The sequence below is a fragment of the Pantherophis guttatus genome, chromosome 6 (genome assembly GCF_059756535.1).
Source record: "Pantherophis guttatus breed Tessera chromosome 6, ASM5975653v1, whole genome shotgun sequence".
NCBI lineage: Eukaryota > Metazoa > Chordata > Lepidosauria > Squamata > Colubridae > Pantherophis > Pantherophis guttatus.
In genome coordinates this window covers 79405345-79430981 of record NC_142068.1, presented here as the reverse complement: position 1 = coordinate 79430981, position 25637 = coordinate 79405345, and the positions used below count along the sequence as shown (strand labels likewise).

Here is a 25637-nt window from a genome sequence, read left to right as displayed (position 1 = left end):
GCATTGCAGGCGGCGGAACTCCTGACAAGAGACGCTTACAATGAGGCGCTTCGCTCTCCTCGTCTTCCTCTGCTCGCTGGCAGCGGGTAAGCGCGGGGAGGGGGGGCTGCCCTTTTTTTTTTTTTCTCCCCCTCGGTTTCCCTTGGCAGTCCCAAGCGAGCGAGTGGATGCCTGTGGAGGGCTGGGCCTCGCACTGGCCTGAGGGTGGGGAGGGTGAAAGGCCCGCTAATGTCTGACACACCAAGCTCTGTTTCTTACGCCCTGGGCCTTCGCAGGATTAGGCCGCCTCGCTCCCACTGTCGCCGTCCGGCTTTTTGGGAGCCACCCGCCGACCCTCAACCGGAGTTGGGCTTGGGACTTATGAGGATTACCGGCTTGGAAGAGCACCGGGCCGGCAAAGCGCCCTTTCTGGGTCAACCCGCAGAAACCGGTCCTTTGGGCCTGCCTTCGCTAAGAGTCCCCGGCCTTGCGCAGGGCTGGTTGGGCGGTGTTTCTTGTTTACCCCAGAGGGCGACGCCTGGCTGCTGACCCTTCCCTTATGCGAGGAGCTGCCCTTCTTTCCGCAAAGCGACTGGGAAATAAATCCTAGGCTTTCCTGCCCCCCCCCCACCTTCCCCCTTTAACTCGCCCTTCTTTTGGGGCCATTGGTTTCCTTTCTCCCCCCTCCTTTTGATTTAAAAAATGTCCTTTTCTAAATTAAGAGGGAGTCAAAAACATTCACCCTCTGGAGTAGCGGTTATCCCAATATCCATGGGTTGGGGGTGTGTGTGAGAGAGAGAGAGAAAGAAAAGGAAGGAAGGAAAAAGAAAAAGAAAAATCGCAGAGCTGGCTGTCAGTGTCTTTTATCATTTTCTTTTGTCCAACTTGCGGGTTTTTTTAATCACTGGTGCTGCCTGTGAACAAGGACGCTGGTTCTCTGTTGTGATTATATGGGAAGTAGCTGACTTCCCTGGGGTTTTTTTTTTAATAAACACTTTATTAAACTTTTATTACATTAAAAACAAAAAAATATTTCATTCGACAGCTAATTGCGTTTTTCTTGTGACAATAATTCGTGCATTATTTACAAAAATTAAATTGTGCATGTTTACATTCTTATTTTATCTACTACTTGTACTTAATAACTACCTTCAATCTATCTCCGTTCTGTCCAGGTATACCACTGTTCCCACACATTATAAAATATTGATGTCTCTTTATCTTTTAGACTCTGTTAATTTGTCCATTTCTGCGCAATTCATGACCTTTTGTATGACCAGTTTCTCTGCTGGTGTACATGGCTGTTTCCAACATTGAGCATAGGCAATCCTAAAAGTATGGAGTTTGTTAATTGGTTACTCTTTCTTCAGGGTATCTTCTCCCGTGGATAAGGAACCTAAATGAGATTAGGGATACTGAGTTTACCCAGTAGGCTTTGTGTCAGCCAAAATGACAGAGCTGAGGAATTGAATTGCTCAAAAGGGCCTGGTGGCTCAGCAGACTGATATCATTGTGATTAACACCAGCTGTCTGCAATTACTGTAAGTTCGAATCTCACCAGGCTCAAGGTTGACTCAGCCTTCCATCCTTTCTAAGGTAGGTAAATTGAGGACCCAGTTTGTGGGGGCAATAAGCTGACTTTGTATAAATATATACAAAAGTATGAAGGCTATTGCTGAGCACATTGTAAGCCGCCCTGAGTCTCCGGAGAAGGGCGGCATATAAATCAAATTTAAAAAAAAAAGATTTTCTACAAAGTGTTTCTTGGTGTCAGTGCAATGTTTCCTATGAAAGCTTAATGTAAAAATGTTCTAAATATATGAAAGAGCAGCAGACTATAGAGTACTGTATAGCTTGGGAATTGGTAGCATTTGAATGTTGATACATGGAGTTTTACTCAGTTTTGGCATATTGAGAACCAAAATATATGTGTGTGTGTAGAGGGGGGTGGGAGGAATAAGTATATTCATGTGTTCAGAAATTACCCTGGAGGATTCAGTTGTTTGTGTTCTAGAAGCAGATTGCTAACCATAATTTCCCTGATGTTTGTGTGTTCATCCTTAATTCAATCCTTCAGGTGATTATTACTGTGATTCAGTCATCCTTGACTTAAAGGTGATGAAAGCTAATTGATTGCACTCCTATCAGTTAATTTTATGACCCACAACAATTTTATGAGATAGGTTGAGAGAATAACAAGCCTAAAGTCATTCAGTAACCTCCACAGTTGGATGAATCCAGTTGATCCACTTGAAAAAACTCCAAGGAAAAGCTAAACTGCTTAATCGTGCTTTTAAAAAATTCAACTAGGCTTATAGAATGTAGTGAAATGTTATGAAAGAAACACTTGAGAATCAGTTTGCTGTAGTGGTTAAAGGTATCAGGCTAGAACCTGGGGAATAGTGAGTTCTAGCCTGTCTTGGGCACAAAGCCTGCTGGATGACCTTGGCCTGACCACTTTCAGCCCTAGGAAAAAGGCAGTGGCAAACCACTTCTGAAAGACCTTGCCAAGAAAACTGCAGAGGCTTGCCCAGGCAGTTTCTAAGAATTGGCCTTGATTGAATGGAAGGAAAAAGAAAAAGAACAAAAACTGTTTTAATGCAGTCTTTATTTTCTTACTTAGAAAACATAACACATACTATTCCTCAGATTATCCACCTACACATTTTAGTGATTTTAAATAGTTTAGCCTTGGGTAATGAAATTGCAGCAATTATGCAATAAGTCTAAAAATTGCATTGTATATTTATGCAAATTTGGCACTGTTTTAAAAAAACAAGGAATAGAGACGAAGATTCAAGTATAGCATGTGTAAAATTATGATTCTTGAGCAAGATTAACATTCCTAATGAACATGAGCCAATAAATTTTCTCCTGTCCATAGAAATACAAGATATCCTTATTGGTGGTATGTTTTTGTTTTTGTTTTGTCTTTAAACTTAGATTTGTTGATTGCAAATACTGGGGAAAAAACATCCTGGAATTCAACTTTATATGTATAGATTAGTTCTTTGTTATTGCTAAGAGATTTTTGCATATTACTGTATTCTAAATCATGCCACTCTGCTGTTGATCTGTAACTGCTCAGTTATGGTTCCTAGTGGCAACAGATGCAGCCAAGTGTGTTGGTACTCATCTTTTCCCAAAGAATTCCAATTTGCTAGGCAATAAGTTGAAACTGACCCAAGTAAACAGCATTCATCGTTCTTCACAGGGCAGACACCAATCTTTTGATGTATGATTTAACATACTCTTGTAAATAACAAATGAACATGACATGGCCATAATTATTGGAATTCCTAACCTAATATTTTTGCAGCACACCCCTTTGAGACAATCAAATACATTCTATAGCTCTGAATATACAATTCTCAACTGGCAATTTCTCCCGTTCATCTTGAGCAAACTACTCCAGTTGTCTTAAGTTTGTTCCTTCTCCCAACTGTGAGTTTCAGATTTTTCCATAGATCAGTGGTAGGTTTCTAACGGTTCACCCCGGTTCGGGCGAGCCAGTAGTGGCGATAGTGAGCTCAGCAAAACGGTTCGCTCCGACCATCAACGGGGCCCTACCGCCCGCCCCTGCCCTATACCTACTATATTCGTTCGTTTTTAGCCCAGCTGATTGCCGCGCCTCAACTGTTCTGAAATGCAAAGCGCGTGCGCGAAGCGAACCAGTTGTAACACTGGTTGAAACCCACCACTGTCATAGATGTTCTGTTGGATTCAAATTAGGATTTGTAGCAGGTGAATTTAGATGAGTCCAATGTTTGCTTTTCAACCATTTTTGTATGTTTTGAGTCATTATCCTGTTGGAAGGCCCATACCCGTGACAGAGTTATGTTTTGTTCCAAAATGCCTGGCTAATCTTTGTGATTTCATTGTGTTTTACATAGATTTGAAGCACTCAGTGCTGGAAACAGCAAGGCAACCCCATTAACATTATGGTACCTTGTTTATATTACACAGTAGGGATGGTGTTACTTTCTTTAAAAGAATTGTTTTTTCTTCTATGAACAGAGCTGCTGTGATTTACCCAAAAGGTTTCATCTGTCTAGAGGACATTGTTCCAGAAGTACTGTGGCTTGTCAATATATATTTTAGCAAACTCCAGACTGGCTTTTTTATGTCCGTCTTTCAGAATTAGACTCTTCTACCATGGACGCCACTTTCAATCAAATGGCAACAGATAACATGACTTGATAATAATATCTCTATTATTAGTTATGACTATGACTACTAATAATATGTCTATATTATTAGTTAAGAGGAAAATTAGGCTGCAAGAGGAAAATTGATCCCAGGTTGAACAGAACACTTACACTAAGTGTTCTGTTCAACCTGGGATCAATTTTCCTCTTGCAGCCACATCTAGGGAGGTTAACGGCTTGATAATATTAGTGGCCATGGTTGCAGAAACATGAAGTGCATTGATAATCATTTTGCAGCCTTTACCGTTCTTGGCTATTACTTTCTCCTTTTCTCCCCAGACTTTCTCTTTTTCTTTCTCTTGCCCATGTTCACTATGCTATACAAAATGGCTGATTGAATACTTTTCTTCAAATAGGCTGAATGATTGACTTATTTGAAGTCATCTAAGACACTAATTATATGGTCTTGAAAGATCATTAAACTCCAATAATGTCTTTTTAACTTCTAAGACGTGCCCAAAAGTGCCATTTTTATTTGTCATTATTTACAAGAAAATGTTACATCATACTTCAAAAGCAAAGTGTCTGTTCGGGACTGTAGAGTAGAGAATGGCAAATTGTGATTCTTTGGGGTACCGATATTTTTGGCTGCATCTGTTTAAGCCTAATAAAATAAATAGCATGAAACTGGAATTAAATGTAATGCAGGCATGTCCAACCTGCAGCCCTGGATAGCTTCTAATGCAACCCCACAAGATCATAATTAAAAATATAAATAACACACTTCCTTTTACTTTTTTGATTTACATTAACTGTATTATATATTTTATATGTGGCCAAGATTCCTTCAGTGTTGCACAGGCAGACCAAAAGATTAGACACGCATAACCTAATGCATTCTAATGCATTTATACTTTATTTTCAGTTGCTTTAACAACTCCCCTGCTTTTGAAGAAAGACTGTGCAAAAGGTCCACAGGTGTGGTGCCAGAATTTGCGAACTGCATCTGATTGCAAAGCAGTTAAACATTGTCAGCAAAATGTGTGGAACAAGCCTACTGTGGTAAGTTATTTTATTGCTTTGCTGATAATTTTAGTTCTGTTTTTGCAGCCTACCAAAGAAGTTTCCTTCTTCGTGTAGACAGGAGCTGAACTTTGGTGGGATGGAGAAATGGAGCTCAGGCTTGAGCTCTGTTTCTGCACCCCGCCAAAAGCATTGCCCTCTGCACCCAGAGGGGAGATCTCCTACTGTGTTTTCCTGAAAATAAGACCCTGTCTTACATTTTTTTGCCACAAAAAAGGCACCAGGTCTTGTTTTCGGGGGGGGGGGATGTCGTCGACAGACTCACCTCACTTGCGTGTGTCACCCTGGCCACTTTTTCACTATCAGAGGCCTTCAGGAACTTCTTCATCCAGCAAGACCAGCAAGGCTTTCCTCAAGGGCTCTGCAGCCAATAACAGAGCTCTGGATTGATCCGGAGCTCTGTTATCGGCTACAGAGGCCTTCAGGAGAGCCTTGCTGGCTGCAGAAGAAATGGGCTGAGGTGTGCAAGGCCTGGCTGCAACTGTCCGAAGGTAAGTAGTAGGGCAGCTCCATCCCCTCCCTAGCTTTAATTTTTTATCTGTGCACCCTGGAGTGGGTGGGGTCTTAATTTGGGCTTATTTTGGGGGTAGGGCTTATATTGGGCACACATGCAAAAATCAAGCTAGGACTTTCTGAGTAGATCGTATTTTTTGGGAAACAGTAGAGATCAAAATGAGCTGAAATTAAAGCAGCGAGTTGGTAGGCGGATAAGTTAAACAGTGTGGGGTGCCTCAAGCTGGTGGAATAAGCACAGAAGTAACTTTTCTTCAGTGGCTGAAAATCCTGCTTGAATTTTTCTACTCCTGCCGCCTCCCCCAGCACACCACATTCTTCCCTGGAACTATGCTTAACATAGTTAACTATGTTTAACAACCGCAACCAAGAGTGCCAAAATTGCAGTTGAATCAGTCACATGGGCAATCACATGACATCTTGCTTTACTCTTTACTCAGTGATACTTGGGCAGACAAGAATTATATTGTGATCAGTGAACAGTTGTGGCCAGTTCATGGAAATGGCCTAAATGGCTAACGCACCAAATTTTGCAACGTTGTATGTAGTAAAAATACTTCTTGTTTACCAGTAAACCAATACAGAATTTCTCTTGATCAGATTGATGCAGCAGGAGTTGTTTGATGCACTTGTGGTAGTTTTTGTAAAAGAAACAGTAGATCGTGTTTGCTGCTTTTGCAGCCCATAAGGGCAGATGCTTGCATTCCTTATAATGGATGGTTTGGGATCTGCCCCAATCAGTTTAAAGGCATTTATCAAATATTTGAGTGAGTGTTTAGGAGATACAAAAGGAAACAGAGCTGGCTCCTTTTATATCAACCTCCTCTTAAGTTCTCTGTTTCTGATCCTAGTTTTGGTTGGTTAGTTACATTCTCAATTCTTACTGTTACTTTTGCTTGCTCATTGCCCAAGGAAAATAAAAACAAATGAAAAGGAGCAAAACTATAGAAGTATGCCGTGCTTTCAGTTAGATTGAAAGTTACAAAAAAAAAAAAAATAAGTGAATATATTTTTCAACTAATAGTTGCTAATTGTTAGTCAAGCGCTTGTTTCATGCTTTGAAGAGCAAAGAGCAATTATAAAATAGCTGCATCTATTTTATAGATCTAGGCAGCTGCAAACTTGTTCTAATGCAGTGGTCTCCAATCTTTCCAGCTTCGTGGACCGTCAGGGAGGGGATAGTTTTGTGCATATGTACACTGCTTTCACAAATACAGCTGCATGCACACGTGTGTTCACCCACCACTTTTGTGGCCCAGTTCTGAACAGGCTGCGGTCTGGCATTGGGTCACAGCCTTGCAGTTGGGGACCTCTGTTCTAAAGAACTTACGACTTCAGCCAGGTTGTGCACCATACAGAACCTGACCACGGCTGGTACACTTACATTAATATCTACCAGGCCATGTATGTGGAAAGTAAAAATAAACATAATTGCTAGGTTCCTTTAAGTGCCAATACAAGAAATACTATTTTTTTTTAATTTTTTATTTATTTGTTAAATTTCTACATCACCGATCTCACCTCAGTGATTTTTTACAATTTACAACATAATAAAATGATATAAATATATACATAAAAGCATATATTAAGAACAGAATTAAAAAGAGGTTAAACTTCCATATAAAGATAAAAATCAAGGTATAAAATTCAAAAAATCAGGAAGTTAACAAGGCAGTAGGAGAGTAGAAAGTATACTCCAGTATATCTAGAATAGTTAATTTATTCCATCTTTTGTACATTGAGACCCAATTTAATTAGATTATTAATCAGAATGTGGGATATTTTGTCAGAAGCTTTATTGAAATTAATACATATTATATCCCTCAATCTGCGGTCCCATAAAGTACAGTGTTAGCTACTTGATGAAAAAATGAGACAAGGTTTATCTGACAAGACAATGAAAAAAAACATAACTTCTGGTGATTACTGTTGTATTTTGAATTTCTTTTTTTCTAGTAATCATTTTCTGAACAGACAATCCCTTGTTAGTGTCTCGTGAGAACATTTTTGGTGTCTTGGCACTACCCATGATGGAGGAATGGTTGCTAAAGATGATATAAATTGTTGAGATGACTAAATTGACTTCTTTAATCAGAGAAAAGACAAATATCTATATTTATTGCTGATTGGAAATTCCCTGTGGACTATTTGTGTAAGATAGGAAAAATGAACTTATGATTTATGGTTTTGATTATTAGATATAATAAACTATGGAAAGAAGAGAATTATGTTGTAACCAATAGAGCAAGAGGTAAATTTACCATTGTACTGATAACTATTGTAAAGAAGATTGGGAACTACTTGTTGATCTCCCCCCCTCCCCCGCACTTTTAGCTTTCACTTTGATTTCTTTTTATTTTCTTTTTTCTTACTTTATATTAGTTTGCACTCATTCTTAAGTTCCATTTCAAAATCATTAATAAAATTATATTAAGGAACATTTTCAATATCCTCTGGAGCATTGGCCTAGAAAGGTTAGGAACCTTCATGTAATGTGTTTGTGCTAGCATGTGGACTTTAATAACACTGTAAACCTAAGTAGCATCTGCAGCAAGACTCTCTAAACTGGATTTTCATTAAATTATACTTTATATGTCTAAAAATTATAAGTCATTTTATTTATCAAAAGTTCTTTTTCTCCTCAGGAGAGTATTCCCTGTGACTTGTGTAAAGAAATTGTACGAGTGGTTGGGAAACTCTTAAAGAGCAATGATACAATGGTAAGAATTCTTTTCTTTAAAAAAATATTCCAATAGTTTTATTCAAGAAGTAAAGTGCAGGATCTAAAAATAGGAGCACCCCACTTATGTTGATACATGCCTTTCAACCAAGGTTTACATGAATGCATTTCCTAAAATTGAAGGGGTATTTTGATATTAAAATGCCAATGTTGGATTGTGTTCATTCTTAGTGGGAGCTCCTAGGCCTATATTTTTTCATAATAGTACAAAAATGAGCTCATGCTTAGAAAGATATTAATCAAATATACAGTATAAAAATTCCTTTAAATCCTTCCATTGCATAATAAAAGAGTTATCATCAGCTATGCAAACATATCTCTGCTTTTCCTGCTGATGACAAAAGCTAAATCATCTGAATATTTATATGATGCTTTGTAAAGCTTTGCCTGTGCTTACTTTCACAGTGCATTTAATGTTACTTTTTGTAGAAAATACTAATGCCCCCAGCAAAGAATCTATAGCAGAGATAGGTAATATATAGCTAAAATCATGTAATCAAAATTTAATGGCAAAATAACCAGTTTGGGTGTAACGTTTTCTGTTTCAAAGATGAGAATAGGAATAGGAATACAAAGCAACTTTTAGGTGAAATTAAGTATTCTTCCTGAATGAGAAAGATGGGAAAATGTTCCTTTATGTTTATACCAACCTGTCTATCTTCTGTCATAGGAAGAAATAGATGAATATTTCAAAAAAATTTGTGAATTTCTTCCTGAATCCGACCTGGTAGAGCAGTGCAAGGACATAGTGGAGTCTTATTTGCCAAATATTATGGAAATGGTCAAATCAGAACTTGTAAGTATTCACTAATGCTACAGAAGCAACTGATTTTATAATTTTTAAAAATAAACTGGACAAAATTAGTGGATTTTACATTTTTCTTACTTAACCCAATATTCCAAAATTCATTGCAAAAGGAATATTTGAAAAAAATGTGCAATAATAAGTAATGATTTCTGGAAGATTTGATAATCTGGTTTTCAGGGGTACTTAGCTGCACAGTTTCTGTTGCATTTATAGGTGAAAGCAAGTAAATTTGTGTTATTTTCTACTCTTTAGGAGAACCCTGAAGTTGTATGCAGTGCACTCACACTATGTCAGTCTCTTCAGAATCACCTGGCAGAAGTAAAATTACAAAATCAGCTCCAGTCCAACAAAATTCCAGAACTAGATTTCTCTGAACTGGCATCTCCTTTCATGGCTAATGTGCCACTTCTTCTTTATCCTCAGGATAAACCTAAGAAAGAACCTAAGGTGGGAATTTAAAACTGCAAATGGGCTATTGGTGCTACTAATAACATAGATACAATAACATCTGTAAATTGCTATTAACTTTTAATCTTGCTGACAGTTGAATAAAGAAATTCATAAATATCCAAACCGAAAACTCTTTCTCTAGTCTAAACCCTAAACCCATTACCTTAATCAAAAGCAATTAGGAACTCTCAATATGCAAACATGTGGGTTAATCATGTATATTTCTCACAGCCTTCATGTGGTGTTAATGCAAAAACTATGATTGTTTAGTCCTTATATCATGCATTGTAACTGAACCAATTAAAAGGATAAGGGGAATAACTTTAGGGAAACTCAAGAAAATATAAACAATTGTGGTTAACTCAGTATTTTGAGAAGTAAATGGAAAATAAGTAAACATAATGCATCTATAAAATCCATTATTAAATATGATCCAGAGCAATAAGACTATATGTTTTTCCTCTGAATTCTTGTTTTAGAAATCTTAATAGTGCTGATTTTGAATAAAACATATCACTATTCCCAGTATAACTTTACTAAACCTTGTTAGAAGTACCTAATGCAGTGATACAGAAAAAGAAATGGCACAGGTCAGAATGTTGCAGGGTAAAATTGCCTGAACTACTCAATATAACTAAATTTCATCCAAAATCTCACCAGCAATGAATTGTCAGCAGATTTTACAGAAAGTGTTTTCTAATGCCTGAAGGCAGAGAGTGTGTAACCCAATATTAATTTTTTTAAAATTTATATAGCCATCTCATGTTGTGACATTATATTAAGTTACCATTTGCTTCATGCTTACCTGCAGGGAAATGGAAATGTGTGTAATGACTGTGTTCAGCTGGTGACAGATCTTCAAGACGCTGTGAGGAACAATTCAACTTTTGTTAGTTCTTTAATTGAACATGCCAAGGAAGAGTGTGAACGTTTGGGTCCTGCCCTGTCTGAAGTGGTAATTTTTACTTTATATTATTTAATAAATATTTATTTATTTATTATGTGGGAAATACAGTATATGGATTGGCATTTTAATTTCCCCAGCTTTGTTTAATTTAGAAATTAAGGTGCCATATTTAAAAGTAATATAAATATAAAATATGATTCTGACTATGTGAAGTAAATTTTACAGTCTGTACAGAATGTGTAAGGACCACTTTAAGGGGATTGTGTAAATTTGAATCTAGGCTTGTATTACAGAATAACTTTGGATGAGCTGTCACTATTTAATATCCTAATTGTCATGAGAGAAATGCAAGATGCAATTATGTATGCCTCCCTCCATATTGTATAGATAAAAATGTATATACCGTATTTTCCGGCGTATAAGATGACTTTTTAACACATGAAAATCTTTTCAAAAGTCGGGGGTCGTCTTATACGCCCGGTATCGTTCTCCTGTAACCAGGCAGACCAGCCCGAAAGGCTCTGACGAGCCAAGCTCTGACCATCCCAGCTGAGTTGCCTGCTAATCAGGCAAGTCAGCTTGGATCGCCAGAGTCATGTAAAAGGAAAAAAGTTTTCCCCCTCCAGCTTGCTTACCTTAGCTGCTAGTCGCGACGCTTGCCTTGCTTCGCTTGCCTGAATCCATTCCATCAGCAAGCAACTCCCTGCCTGCAATCAAGCAGGCAGGGAGTTGTGAACTTCAACTCCCAGAATTCCTCAGCCAGCAAAGCAAAGCTGGCTGAGGAAATCTGGGAGTTGAAGTCTACAAGTCTTAAAGTTGCCAAGGTTGGAGACCCCTGTTCTATGGGTAAGTTTTTTTCCCCTTTGGGAGCTTTAAAAAAAATAGTTAATTGGGGTTTTTTTTTGGTTGTTCTTTTTTAGACCTAGCCATTTAAAGTTTAGGAAGTTTTAAATTTAGCTTTCATATAAAAATAAAAATAAAATAAAATAATATTTGTGCAGCTTTCTGAGATTTAGTGTGTTTCTGTAGTGTTTCACTCTAACTATACAAACACACAAAATCTCAAAGCTGTATGTGGAATTTTGTGTTTGTAAAGTGTGAAAGTTGGGTTTTTGGGCTTTTTGTGGCTGTGTGAGGTTCCTGCTTGTTGCAGGGGCCATTTTGGGTCTAGCACAGCTGCTTTTACATTGTGGGTGAGCCAGTTGATTTTTTTAATTTTTATTTGATGTGCGTTTGAAGAGGGGTAGTTTTATACAGCCAGTATAGCCCAAATGCTATATTTTAACAGGAAAAGTCGGGGGTCGTCTTATACGCCCAGTCGTCTTATACGCTGGAAAATACGGTATATCCCAAATGCTTCTGTTGAAGAAGTCAGTACATTTCTTTGACATAATAAGGAATACAGTGATTATATGTGGCTGGCATATTTTGCTGCTTGTGTAATAATAACCATCTCCAATGTCTCTCTTTCTCTTTAATAGTGCAAAGGCTACATTACTGATTATTCCTCCTTGGCTATTCAGATGATCATGCACATGGTAAGATTCACATTGCCTATATTTTACTATCTTGCTCCAAAAATATATTAAAAATCTGACATTGGAGTTATAGCAAATGTCTTAACTAGGTCTGATAGCATCAAAAGTCATTTTGGATTAATTATCTAATTATTTAAGGGCTAACTATCATGTTGTACCACCAGGCTCCATTTTTTTAAAAATTCTTGAGATTATTTATATTGAAGATCTCTGTAGGAATATGGCAGCAAGGACAAAATGATATTTATACCGGGAATCATACTAGGTTGACTGCAACACAACATTTTTCATAGGGCATTCAAATGTCTATGCCTATTCAGAAAGCATAAATATTGAGCAAAATTTATTTTGCAAAAATAATCATTCTATTGTTAATTGGCCTTTCCCTCTTCTTGCATGAAAAGTTGTGGTGTGAACCATTTAGATACTTGATTGTTTTCCAATTGTTTAACTCTCTTGTGTTTCTTTTTCTCCATCCTGTCAACAGCAGGAGCAGGTATGTGAGAAACTTACTCCCTCCACTTAGAGAGTGTTGCTTGATCTCTTGCTAATATAGTTGATAAGTGTGATATTTTTGACAGATTCAAGGGACAGAGTGGCTGTGGAAAGAATCATATTGGAGCCTAAAATGAAATCTTGGCCATTCTGAAACAGATTATGAGCCTGTTTGGCTACCTGGCTTTGAAACTAAAATTAATGCACAGAAAATTCCACAAAGCCTGAAGCCATAATGATCAAGATAGTTTTAGGATATGATTGGGGAATAGATACTGAGATTCCTAAATAAACCTCTTTGGACCTTGCACCTGTCATGGTTTGGTTTGGCAAATGCATGTTGCATGTATTTATAACTCGGATTGTGGTGTTTTGTTTGCCAATTTATATATGCCTTAATGAGGAAAACAGTGACATGAGGAGGAAATTTCTCGGCTTATATAGAGATGGCATACTTTAGTATATTTGCTTTTGTAGGTAAATGGTATGGAAACATCTCTTTGGTTATGGGAGAATAGAATGATTGAACTACTTCAAAGATGGTCTGGGAACTCTTGTATATAACTCTGATATGCTTTCATAAGAAAACGTTTGGGGAAAGTGCATGCTTTGATACTCATTCTCTAAACTACCGTTACCTTCTGTTTATAAGAGCTAAATGCTTTATCTTTTCTGCCTTTGAGTCAGTTTTTTATTCTTGGTAGTAGCTAGACTAGGCCATTAAGAGTTGTCTTGACAGGGCTTTTTCCAAAACTGTTTGTCATTGCTTGCTTTCTAAGCCTAGGAAAGAGTTACTGGCCAAAGATTACTGGCTTTGTACCTAAGGTGGGACTAACACTCATAATCTTTCAGTTTCTAGCCTGATGTTTTAATCACTACATCAAAACAGGTTCTCATATCTTTCATAAGTCCTATTTAATAAACCTGTTCAGAATATTACAGTTATCCATAGCTATGGATGAGATAATGGCCCTACAAAATCCCTTTTCTTGTTATTTCCTTTATTAATGAAGAAGTCATAGGAAGTTTTCACTGCTGTCAGATTAATTGTAGCTTGTCACTTGGTTCAGACCTGATAAATTAGTTTGTGGCCAAAACTGTTTTAGTCAAAAATCACAATTTGAGATCAGACATTACAGCAAACTAGTTACCCAAACAGAAAAGAATGCTTCCAATTTGTTCTCCTGGTTTCTCTGGGGGAGAAAAAAAGAGAATCATCACAGGAACCAAAACCAGCTGTTAACGATTTCTGTAGACGTTGCAGTTCATAACCAAATAAAATTAGCAACTATAAAGATGACTATACCAGTGGTTAAAACTTTTGAGAATTCACGACAGACCAGGTGGATATAATAGTGATCTGGCCCATGAAGAGCCAGGTCTCTAAACTCCCTTGAAGGAAGCATTTATTCCAAATCACTTTCAAATGACAAGCTACTTGTGTAGTTTTCAGATTTGACACCAGTGATCAAAACAAACCAAAGAATTATGTAGTTTATTTAGTTAAAGAATATGCTCCCTTCTAGTTAAATTTTGTTTTTACTTGCTATGGTAGGAGAAGGTAGGAGGAGTTAAAATTATTCCTGCAGATATTAAGCTAACTGCAGAGGAGGGAATTCTTGGGACAGCCAACTCTTTTATGAAGGATTAACAGGTATAAAGTTATATAAACCAATGAGACATTTCTGAAAGGTGAAACTACAGCTGCAGCAGCTACAGGTATTTAGCAATTATGCGAACTCTTGAAATCGTATGAATACACTCTTGACTTATATTTCTTTAGTATGTGGGCCATATTTGCGTTCAGAAGTGATCGGGAAATTTTGAAATGTATACATTTGAGTAGGTAGTCCTCGACCTACAACAGCTTGTTTAGTGACCATTTGACCATTTACAACGGCACTGAAAAAAGTGACTTATGATGTTTTTCACACTTACGGCTGTTGCAGCATTTCCATGGTCATGTGATCAAAATTCAGATGCTTGGCAACTGATTCATATTTATGGCGGTTATAGTGCCCTGGGGTCATGTGACCACCATTTGAAACCTTCTGGCAAGCTAAGTCAATGGGGAAATAAGATGCACTCAATTACTGTCTTACTAACAACTGCAGTGATTCATTTAACAACTCTGGCAAGAAAGGTGGTAAAATGGTGGTAAAACAAAACTCATTTAACAGCTGTATCACTTGCCAACAGACATTTTGGGCTCAATTGTGGCTGTAAGTTGAGGACTACTTGTAACTGGCTTAGTTTGGCTGTAGTGTAACAGGGAACCCTGTGATATTGCTGAATTGTTATTTGCAACAGCCAGGCCAGATTATAGTGAGGCTTTTAGTCAGGAATGTTGCAGAAACTGTAGCCATTGTTTTCTCATCGATAATCAATCCTCCTCCTCTTCCTGCATGGTTATAAATTAGAGACTTTTAAAACTATTTTAATGTGAAATATTAACTGAAAGGAAATTGGGGTTTGTCTTTTGTATGGCACTTGAATGACTGCTAGAAATTGTCGTCTTCTCTAGCCAGAATAGTGCTTGAATTTAGTGAAATGACTGCATGTATCTATAGAACACTCATGTTTCATTGAAGTACATTTTTTAAAAAAATACTGCACCAAGGGACACTTATGAAACATCAGGAAGAGCGCATAATCTACACTTTTATTTGTTCTAAAGTATTTAGCTTTGTTAAAAAAAAATCAATTGTGGACCCATGCAAGTTGCTGAAATAAGTTGTTTGATTAAATTTAAAGCTAATTTGTTCTGCTGTGGAGTAGAAGTGCCAAAAATGAATAAAATTCAACCTGAAAGCATACATAACATCTAAGGATATAGAAAACAAGCTATATGTGAACCACTTTTTTCAGATTTACAGCTAGTTTCCAAGTGGTCCATATCCAGACAAAAGCATGCATTTTTCTTTTGGGCATATACGGAGGCATCATGTTGAAAGGAAAAGTGTTTCAGGGAGATTGAAAGCAAGAACAATCAACAGTCATGGCTGGCAGATCTAAGGAAAGTAAACTGGGGAGGTTGTTTTTTGATTGCACATAGAAAGAGGAGAGGAAAGAAGCAAAATTGGTCCATTTTGTAGGGCCAGCATGGATTTAGTTTGGTTGAAACCTGGAAAAAAAAAAAAAATTCTGTCTTTTGGTTCTGCTTGAACCACCATCTATCTGGAACAGTTTGACAGAACTTCAGAGACACACCATGTTTTGGGCTTAAAACAATTGCATTTTTTAAAATTTCCTGTAGAAATAATAACATCTATACTATTCCATGGCGTCGGGGGCTGATTTTACATTGATGAAATTACAGTGATATTAAAACTAATTTGCTACCTTGTAGACTATAGAAGTAACTTACATTGCTGTTTTATGTCTTCAGCAACCACAGGAAATTTGTAACATGATAGGATTATGTTCTTCCCTGAAATCTGTACCCCTCCAAGCTCTGGTGCCTGCTAAACTTATCTCTCCAGCAAAGATAAAGCCAGTTGAGCCAGTTGAGGTAAGACTTGGTACTTAGTTATCTGCATGTCACTTTACCGAAGCAAGAAGGATATGAGCATCTCAAATAGTGAAAAGCTGTAACTTATGTGATTACTTTTATGGATTTGTGTGAGAGATCAGAAGCCTGGAGATGGTAAAGGAGAGAAAATCTAAGAAACAATCACAGAAGGAACCTCCTGATGAATTTTAATCAGTTAGAATAAAATGAAATAGAACAAAAAGATCCAGAAATATAAAATTTTCATCACAAATGCCTGGACATCCTGTCACAAGGTTCAACCATGCGCTGAAATTCATGGTAGCCTGAAAATTGAACAAAGCAATTTCTGAATGGCTTTTACGGGCTATTAAGAGTCTAATCTTGGCTAGTCTTCCACTGAGATCATCTTGGCCCCGAAATAATTACCATCAAGATCTCTTAGTTGACTTGACCTCCCTGGTGGTGCAAAAACTGAAGGCACCAGCATTAGGGGTCCCTGACCTTTTGGGCTTCCTAACAGCTGGAGAGGGAGGCTAGATATAAACTGCTGTATGAACAAGCAGACTATCTGTGGTGGCTTGGTGTGCTTTTTTTTTTTTTTTTTAATTTGATTTATATGCCGCCCTTCTCCGGAGACTCAGGGCATCTTACAATGCGCTAAGCAATAGTCTTCATCCTTTTGTATATTTATACAAAGTCATCTTATTGCCCCCACAAACTGGGTCCTCATTTCACCTACCTTAGAAAGGATGGAAGGCTGAGTCAACCTTGAGCCTTGGCGAGATTCGAACCTGCAGTAATTGCAGGCATCTGGTCTTAATAACCAGCTTAATAACAGGGTGCCTTAGACCACTGCTTGCTTGTACTCTCCTCTCCTCTCCTCCCCTCCTCTGACTTCCAATGATTTAGTTTCTTTCCATGGGCCTTGACCATTGGTATCATTAAAAAAAATATCATTAATATTTTTTTCTTGGCGGTCAGCCGTTTTGCTAACCTTGACTTGAAAAGTTGGACTCCAGGGGTGTCTCCCAATGGAGATCTGTTTGTTCCAGCTGGATGAAGTGGTTTTCAGACCAGATTCCTGCTTTAAACTCAGGCCAATTCCATATTTCACCTAGCACAAATGAATGTGCTTCCGAACTTCTGCCCAAGCCGAAGCTTCTCCAATGAATGCCTCTGGCTCAAGCTGGGGCTGCAGTAAGACACTGACAATACACCCTTAAAAGACCTCAGAGAGATAATGGGTCAATTGTTTGTCTCTTACAAAATAAAATGATTTTTTTTCCTGTTTCACATTTAGCAGAATGTTGAAGAATATATTACCTGGTATGTGTAACCAGGAAGAGCAACCCTTCCTTCCTATTGACAGCAGACCCTATAAATGTAGAGTCTTTGTCAACAGCCATAATGGCAGTGGTTACCATTAATAGATATTTGTAATGCAAATCCTTATAAAGCACTATCAAATAGATAAAAGTTTGCTCCTTTTGGACATGGACTTATCTTCAGTGAGGTTACAGGGAGTGCCATCATATATTGGCCCATTGTGGGAATACTGCTGCTATAATATTCTTTTCATGTTGAAATGTGTGAGAATGGAAACTTGGCTTAATGGGAATTACGTTTCTGGACACTAGAAGGAGGGCTTTGCAGTCCTGCCCTGATTTAGAAAGAAATGAAGTAGCCCATGGGATGACACCTAAATTATTTTACTGCATTGTGCTAATTATTGTACAGATACTATAGTAGTTGCTAATTTTATGGTTAATAATTGAATAGCAAATACTGAAGTCAGAATATGTTAAGTAGAGTGGTTCCTTCGGGCTACAGGAGGAAGTTTTAGCTTTGCCTTCTTAACTAGTGAGGTAACCCTTTCTTGTCAGGTTCAATTTCCAGTGACCCAATATATACTTCAGAGTACGCCCTAACTACTGTTTCATTGTGGCTGTCAATGTCTTGGTTTCTTGTAGTACAGGTAATAACTACTGCAAATAATTCTTTTTTTCTGAATTGTATAGACCAATCCGAGTCAAAAGGAAGCATTCTCTCTCTGTGAAGTATGTACTATCATGGTAGAAGAGGTGGCCAGCCTTCTGGAAAGCAATAAGACGGAGGTATGCATGAAATAAACTAGACCGCTAATATCATCTTCTATAATACAGTTTGCTCTCCAAGAGCTGGGCTCCATCTAGTGTGATCAAATGAGGACAGGTGGCTTCTGACAAAATGGCTTTCTTTGTAGTGGCATCCTATATATGGATGAGGCTCACCCAAGGAGCTCATCTTGCAGTGTTCTTGTGATACAAAATCAATACCTATTTTATTCAATATATGCATGTTTTGTAAATAACGATTTTTAAAGCTGCATTTCAATGTGCTGTTGAAATCTACTATACTAATTTTGCATGTTGCTAGTTTTAGCAAATGCCTAGAGGACTTGTGATGACTGAACGTATCTCAACCTTTGTCTGTACTAGGAGGAGATGATAGAAGGAATGGAGAAAGTCTGTTTAGTGCTACCTGAAAAAACCAGAGAGGAGTGCAAGGACTTTGTGGAAGTTTATGGGAAGTCTATTCTTGACATGTTGTTGGAAGCTACTAGTCCTAAAATGGTGTGTGTGATGCTGAGATGTTGCAAAAACAACATTTTACCAGATGGTGAGAACTTAAATAATCTTTTGCTACATAATCAATGCTTCTATGTTTGATTTGGATTTTGCTTTTCCGGTATTGCAAATTGTTTGTTCATTTATGTAAATATAAACATTAACTCAACATAAACAGCTTTGCTTTGTTGTACCCTCAGAAGAAATTGTTCCAGTGAAGTCAGAATTGGGAAGTATCTGTGATGTGTGCAAGATGATCGTTGCTTATGCAGACAAGGAACTAGCAAAGAATGCTACCACTGCTGAGATTGAAATGTTTCTGGAACGAGTCTGCCACTATTTACCGGAGTCTGTTAGTGACGAGGTAATTAATGTGCTTTTTTGTGTTAAAACTGCAGTGCTGTGAATGACTTCTTCTGAAAAGCTAATCTGTGAAAACAAAGAATAAGGTTACAAAGGATTGCTGCTTTGTAATGACCTCCACAACCAGTGTCAAGCTGGACATCTTAAGTTCCAGCGTGGTAGAGTTGGGTTCTTTCAAATAATTGCATAGTGTTGTGAAAACAGACCATTTAATTAGATTGCTGATCTGTTATGTTGACACTTAACATATTAAGGATTACATTTTTAAACAGTTGCTTTGAGCTGTAACATTGGGGTTGCTTCTTTGAGGAGCAGATCACTTCTCTGCTTTAAAAGAAGTTGTAGTGAGGTGCTGTTTGTATTTCATAACGTAAGTTCTCAAGTTGCAAGCTACAAGCATGATGCTTAGAGTTTGAAATATTCCTTTGCTTTTCACCTATATGATACTCCTGTGGATTTGTCTCAAAAATCATTGGATGCATTATCACTTATATACTTCTATATCCATTCTGTACACAGTCATTCCTTGCTTAGTGATTGTTTGTAAATATGACAGTAATAACAATAAAACTCAGAAACAATGCAGTATGTACCATCAAATTTTATGGCCTGTTATCAAAAGCCTTCAGTTTGAAACCGAGGTCTGGTTAATTTCAGGCAGGAGCCAAGGTTCTAATCACCCATAGGCAGTTCTGCTTACAAACAATAATTGGACCTGGAACTTTGTTGCTAAGCAACACAGTTCTAAAGGCCAATGTCACATGACCTCGCACAATAGCAATTCTGGCAGTTCTAGTTGCCATTGTTAGTATTCCTGCATGGCTTTCCCATTGGCTTTGCCTATCAGAAGCTGGCAGTGGAGGTTGCAGATGGTAATCACGTAACTGTAGGAATGCTGGCAACAGCTGCAACTACAAGGACAGGTCATACGTCCCCCTGATTCAGTGCCATCATAACTTCTAACAGTCACTGAACAAGTCATCATTACACAAGGTCTACCTGTAAATGCAGTCACAGAGCTGAGCTTGTTAATAAACTTATAATTATTACTTTTTAGGGAAATGATATGCAGTGGAGAAAAGTAGCCCAGGAAAAGTTAGCTTGTTTAAGTAATCTCTTTGTCCGGCAAAAAAGAGGGGAAAATGAATCAGGCACAGGACACTGTACGGAAGAACTAGCAATCTTCATTGTGCCTCTTTCTCTCTCACACACATACATGTTCCTTTACAACCATTTCATTTCCTATTGAAGGACCAGATTCTGGTCCCTAAATGAGCGAATGTATTTAACTTTGTGACCAATATGTTATTTGGTTAGATTAGGTCTGCAATTTAACTGAGAGAATCTAACACATATCAAATATCTCATTGAAATCAACGGTCGCTTTGGTTAGATAGCACTCGATATAACAAAAGGCTCTTAAATTCAAGAGTTTCCATCTGAGTTACATGATCAATTGGTAGAGGATCCTATTCCATTTCTCACTGATGTTTTATTTTTTATAAACAGTGCGTCCAGTTTGTGCAGCAGTATGAGGCAACCGTTGTTCAGCTTCTCGCAGAAATAATGGATCCTACTTTTGTGTGCACTGTAAGTACCACAAGTTAGAATATTTACTTATGAACTACACTTCAGTATATGTACCATTAAATAAATATTGACTGGGCATTTATATGCTTAGGTATCCACTATTACAACTCAAAGCTATTTATGGACTAGCAAGTATCAAATAAAACTCAATAATAGTTTATCTTAAAGTGATTCTTTTATTCTGGATTGATGTAATCCAAAGTGCAAATGCAAAATTAAAGCAGCAAAATAAGAATGAGGTGCTGGTGATGTTGCTAAAATGCCCTTTGAAAAACGGGGGTTTGTTCCTATCTTATTTTCTGACCCTTATGTTCAACCAAGGCATAACTTGTCAGTTGTAACAATAGGGTTTTCTTTGGTTCCTTTAGCATTCTTTGTAGAAATGCTAATAAATGAACGGACTGATCACACTTTTATTATAGTGAAACAATAAACTGCAATTACTATCTTTCACTTCATAGAAACTTGGAGTTTGTACATCATCCACTAAACCTCTTTTGGGGTCGGAATTCTGTGTCCGAGGACCGGGGTATTGGTGTAAGAACATGGAAACTGCAACTCAGTGTAATGTAAGTATTTTTATATACTTCTGAGCAGGCATGTAGGTAGAGACAGAAACCTAGCAAGCAGCATTTCCTTATGCCAGCTAATATGGGAAGAGGTTTTCTACAAGACAGGTGCATTACTGGAAGACATGGGCAAGATCCAGTGCTAAGTGACACAGCAGGGAAGCAGTTTATACACCTAAAATTAATTGTTGGGATTGGGATTTGTGAATGCCACAAAAACCTATAGTTTCTGCCTTTTTGAAGAAGGCTGTAACACCAAAACAAGTAAATAGAGAATCCTGAGTAATTAAAAAGGTTTCTAAACAACAAATGTGTTTAAAATGAACACATTTGTGGATTAAAAATGCCTTTGAGAATAAAAACCCATTTAACTACATAAAAAATGTGGCACCTGATATATTTTACTGGAGAGTTCATTCCAAAGCTACAATATTGCCATTGAAAAGAATTGTCCATCACATCCTCCAACATGAGAGAGTACCAGAGCAGGATGCAATAGTGAAAGCATGAAATGTTTCTGCCTCTCTTCCATTGTCTGTATACTGAATAAACTCAGTAATGAGCTCTGAGCAATTGTTCCCTCAAATATGAGTTTTCTTCTATCTGCATTCTAATCTGGCTTTGTTGTTGTCAGCTGAGGGATATACTAAGAAACTGAATGGGTTGTTCATAGCAAAAGAGAATGCAGAATGTCCAGAATCAGTCCTGTCATATGGCCAGGTCATCTCCATTGTCCATGGCTTCCTGGGTCTTAATCTAGGCTTCAAGAGAAGCACCTGCATGTAAACTGGAAAGTTGTCCAGCATCTCTGGAATCAACTAGCTTCTGGGAGTAGATCATGAAGTCATAAATTCGTGTAATGTAATCCTGCCTTGGGTAGTCTGGAGAAGATCAAATCTAGTGACATTTTTATCAATTGGGTAGGCTAGCAGGATGAGTAGTGTACATCATCAGAACCCCAAATACGTGATACTAGATATAAACATTCTAGAGTGATATTGAAATGGAGAGAAAGCCTGGTGAGAGTAAAATAATTTCTATAGATAATGCCAGCCCCTCTTTGCAATTCCTTGATTTGCTTTAGTATTGTACTAGCAAACTAATCTTGCCCAAAGTCAAGCTATGGATGAATGAGGAAAATGTTATTACTTGTTTATTTGGTCACAGTATAGCAGGACAAAATGTTTACCATAATTTCATCTAGGGCAGGGCTGTCAAGTTCGCGGCCCATGGGCCAGATGCGTCACGTGCTGGCCACGCCCACACCCAGTTTAGCGAAGGGGGGGGGGAAAGTTGCAATACGTCACGTGACGCCACCAGTTTGACACTCCCGATTAACTACTGTGCCACATTTGGCTGGAACATGAGATAAAATTAAAAATGAAATAAAATGGCCCTCATTCCACCTCTGGAACAGCTCCCTCCCCCTTTGGAGTAAATCCCATGGTTTAAGCTAAGTAGGATTGTTAAGTAGGATTGTTCATAAGGGGTCGACTTCATTAGTTTGTGATTATTATAGCATAAACTGGAATTCATGGTTCAGTGTACAGCAAGAAAGGTAAGTTGCAAGCTAGATGGACCCAAGTTGTGGCTAGGCTATCAGAGCTGAACTGTGGGAAATTCAGACCACTAGATGGCATCAAAGCATTATGGTTTTCTGTCTCTTTCCTGCCATCTACCGATTATCTAGATTTTTTTTTCCAGGCTAGATTTGGCAGACTCAGGTTTTGAGCCAGCTAAAACTCTGGCGTTGGTTGAAAAAGTTGTAAATATTTGATAAGTAGCAACTTTATAGAATCCCAGAAATCCTTTGGAATGACTTCCAGACACTCTGTGCATAATCTTGATATATAAATCACGTTTCCTCTGATTATGCCTTGCATATCTTTTCTCTCCCTCCCTCTCCTTCTCTTTTTCTCTCCCAGGCTATTGAACATTGCAAGCGCCATGTGTGGAACTAGAAGATGCATCATCTTTGGCCGGCTCTTTTTTCATTCTTGGAAGAAAATGGAAGCCAAGGGTTAGGCTAGTAAAAGCTAAATCTTAGTGTCTTGATCTTCTCCCTCTCCATTTCAAGTACCTTTTTACGAATCGCGTAGTAGCAGTGCTACTATCCTGGAAGGATCCATTGTTTTGACTTACTGATACTTCTAACTGCAGTTGTAGGCCTTTGCGATACATGAGAACATACTGCCAAGTCATTGGCCAATTGGGTTCAGTGTTTCTGAGAAGGAGTAGTAATAAGTGTGTGTGTATGTAAGTAAACTAAGGACAGTGCTGGTGTGTCTGGATTTTAATTACTTGGTTTTTTAAAAAAAAACAAAAACACATTCTTGCTGATAATTAAACCTAAAACATGGGACTGTAGTGCTCTCTATTAAAATAGCTGTTGATACCCTTTTGTGAACAGTCATTTTGTAGACAAATAAATTCTTAGCTGCTGGCTTAAAACTGCCATAGACAAAGGCAATCCCATTCCTTCCAAAAGGATGATTTAGGTATGCCCACAATTATGTTATAATTAAGGTCTTAAGTCCCAATGCCTGTGTAGCCAATACTGAATGAATGTGCATTCACAACCTAAGGTGCAGGCAGTACTAGTTGATAGTGCAAGTTTGAAATGCTTACGAATGATCAGCCCATTGTTTTTGAGACAAATTTAGTAGCTTCTCTTTCAACAAACAAAACAGTAAATTATTACCTAGAAAAATCAAGAGGTGCACTAAATTTGGTCCATCTAGTGCACCGGAGCGCTTTCCCTCCATTTCAGTAAGATGTATTTCCTGAAACTAAAATAAAAAAGAAGCTTGGTAGAAAAAAAAATAAGTTAAGTATCCGTGTTCCTATTGGATTATACAATTGTCTATTAAGATTGTCTCTTCTTAACTGGTCCCACTACAGAAGAGGTCCCCAACCCCAGGCTGTGGCCCACTACCAGGCTGCGCAAACGGTGGGCACTCACGCATGTGCACGAAGCTCCACGTGTCCGCTTTCCAAGCCAGAAAGATTGGGGACGGTTGCTCTAGAGTGTTACATCTACTTGCATGAGTAGGCATAAATCAGAATGTCTACGAGCAAAATGTTAACTGGCAGTCATGACTTTTGTGTGAAGACAGTTGTGGTTCGCTGGGGTGGGGATCAAACACACAGACTCAAAAACAGTAACGCTTGTTGAACCATATATAAACAAATTATGAAGCCCTTAAACCCCATGACTTCTGACTGTTTAAAATACAGATTTGTAGAATGAAGCTCCTAAAATAATCAACCTCTGCATTATTGTTAAAGTTAGGAATATAATTTTTTTTAATTTTATATATCTTGGGTGCACTTTTGAGGGCATTGACTTGAATTCTTCAGACTAATACGTTTTTGTTTTGTTTGTTTTTTTGTCTGCTGCTGGCTCCAAATTCTTGCTGCTTTGAAATAAGCATATGATGAAAAGCAACAGCAAATTAATATAGATGTTTGTTGTGTAGCATTGTAGTTAACATCTCCTTTATAAGAGATTATTTGTTGTTGGAAAATATAATACACTCCCTGTAAAAGAAAAGTGGCATTCTGTGAGGTAAAACACATTTTATGTATAGAATCTGGTTTCTTGCTGATAGGAAACGATTTCATATTTTTTGGACAAATTCTTACAACTTAATGTAAATATATGCAGAGTAATATCTCACCTTCAGAAATGAGTTGGGAAGATAAGCAGCTGCTTTAACAAACTGCTCTATTCTATTTTTTTTTTCTTTTTGCACTGAAGCTTCTGTAATTCAATAAAGTTGTAACTACATTTTGTCAGTAGTGTTTTTAAAAATTATTTTAATTATTAACTTGGAAGTGAATACATTGAGAGATACAAGTTGAAATGTTGATAATTTGCGAGCAGTAGAGCCATATCCTGGAAATTTTAGAGTAGCCTCAATGAAGTGGGATGTCTAGAGCCCCTGTCCAATATTACAACTTCTTTTTTAATATGGTCCCTACTCCGTATCCTCCAACCCAACCCACTGTAGGGTGGGTTTAATACACTATGCTGCCTCTTTGTAAAACTGAAATTTTAAATTTGAAGGGCATCAGTTCCTGTGGATGGTCAAATCATTTCATACAGCTATAAATTCCCTTTTCTAAATTCTCAGTTCTGCTACTGTTTTTCTACAATTAGAATTTTGAAAGACAATTACTGAATTGTAAATAGCAATGTAGCTATGTGCCACTGGACAAGAATATTGCCCTTGGCTCCTATAGCAAGCATTTATGTGGGTCATGATTTACTATTTTTCACTGTTACTGGCATTTCTTGATTTTTTCCCCCCTATTCCTAGTTGAACTAAAGAATTAATTTTATTAAAATGGGA

The 25637-nt window shown here is 37.7% G+C and overlaps 1 protein-coding gene across 2 annotated transcripts; it reads left to right on the top strand.

Annotated features, from left to right (window-relative positions):
• LOC117676355 (prosaposin) lies at positions 1-25072 on the top strand. 2 transcript variants are annotated; one of them, XM_060682245.2, is made up of 14 exons: positions 1-86; positions 5053-5189; positions 8369-8443; positions 9134-9259; positions 9524-9718; positions 10533-10676; positions 12110-12166; positions 16050-16172; positions 18173-18268; positions 18632-18812; positions 18964-19124; positions 20633-20713; positions 21175-21282; positions 23208-25072. In XM_060682245.2, the coding sequence occupies exons 1-14, from the start codon at positions 41-43 to the stop codon at positions 23241-23243; spliced, it is 1566 nt and encodes a 521-aa protein (XP_060538228.2). In that variant the 5' UTR covers positions 1-40; the 3' UTR covers positions 23244-25072. The 2 variants fall into 2 exon arrangements, with proteins under 2 accessions (XP_060538228.2, XP_034291658.2); XM_034435767.3 differs by having other exon boundaries at positions 18961-19124.
• The last annotated feature ends 565 nt before the right edge of the window (positions 25073-25637 follow it).

Coding starts and splice junctions, on each gene's coding strand:
- LOC117676355 (XM_034435767.3), top strand. CDS start 41: ATGAGGCGCTTCGCTCTCCTCGTCTTCCTCTGCTCGCTGGCAGCGG. Junction 87..5,052: donor CCTCTGCTCGCTGGCAGCGG/GTAAGCGCGGGG, acceptor CTTTATTTTCAG/TTGCTTTAACAACTCCCCTG. Junction 16,173..18,172: donor AGCCAGTTGAGCCAGTTGAG/GTAAGACTTGGT, acceptor TGAATTGTATAG/ACCAATCCGAGTCAAAAGGA.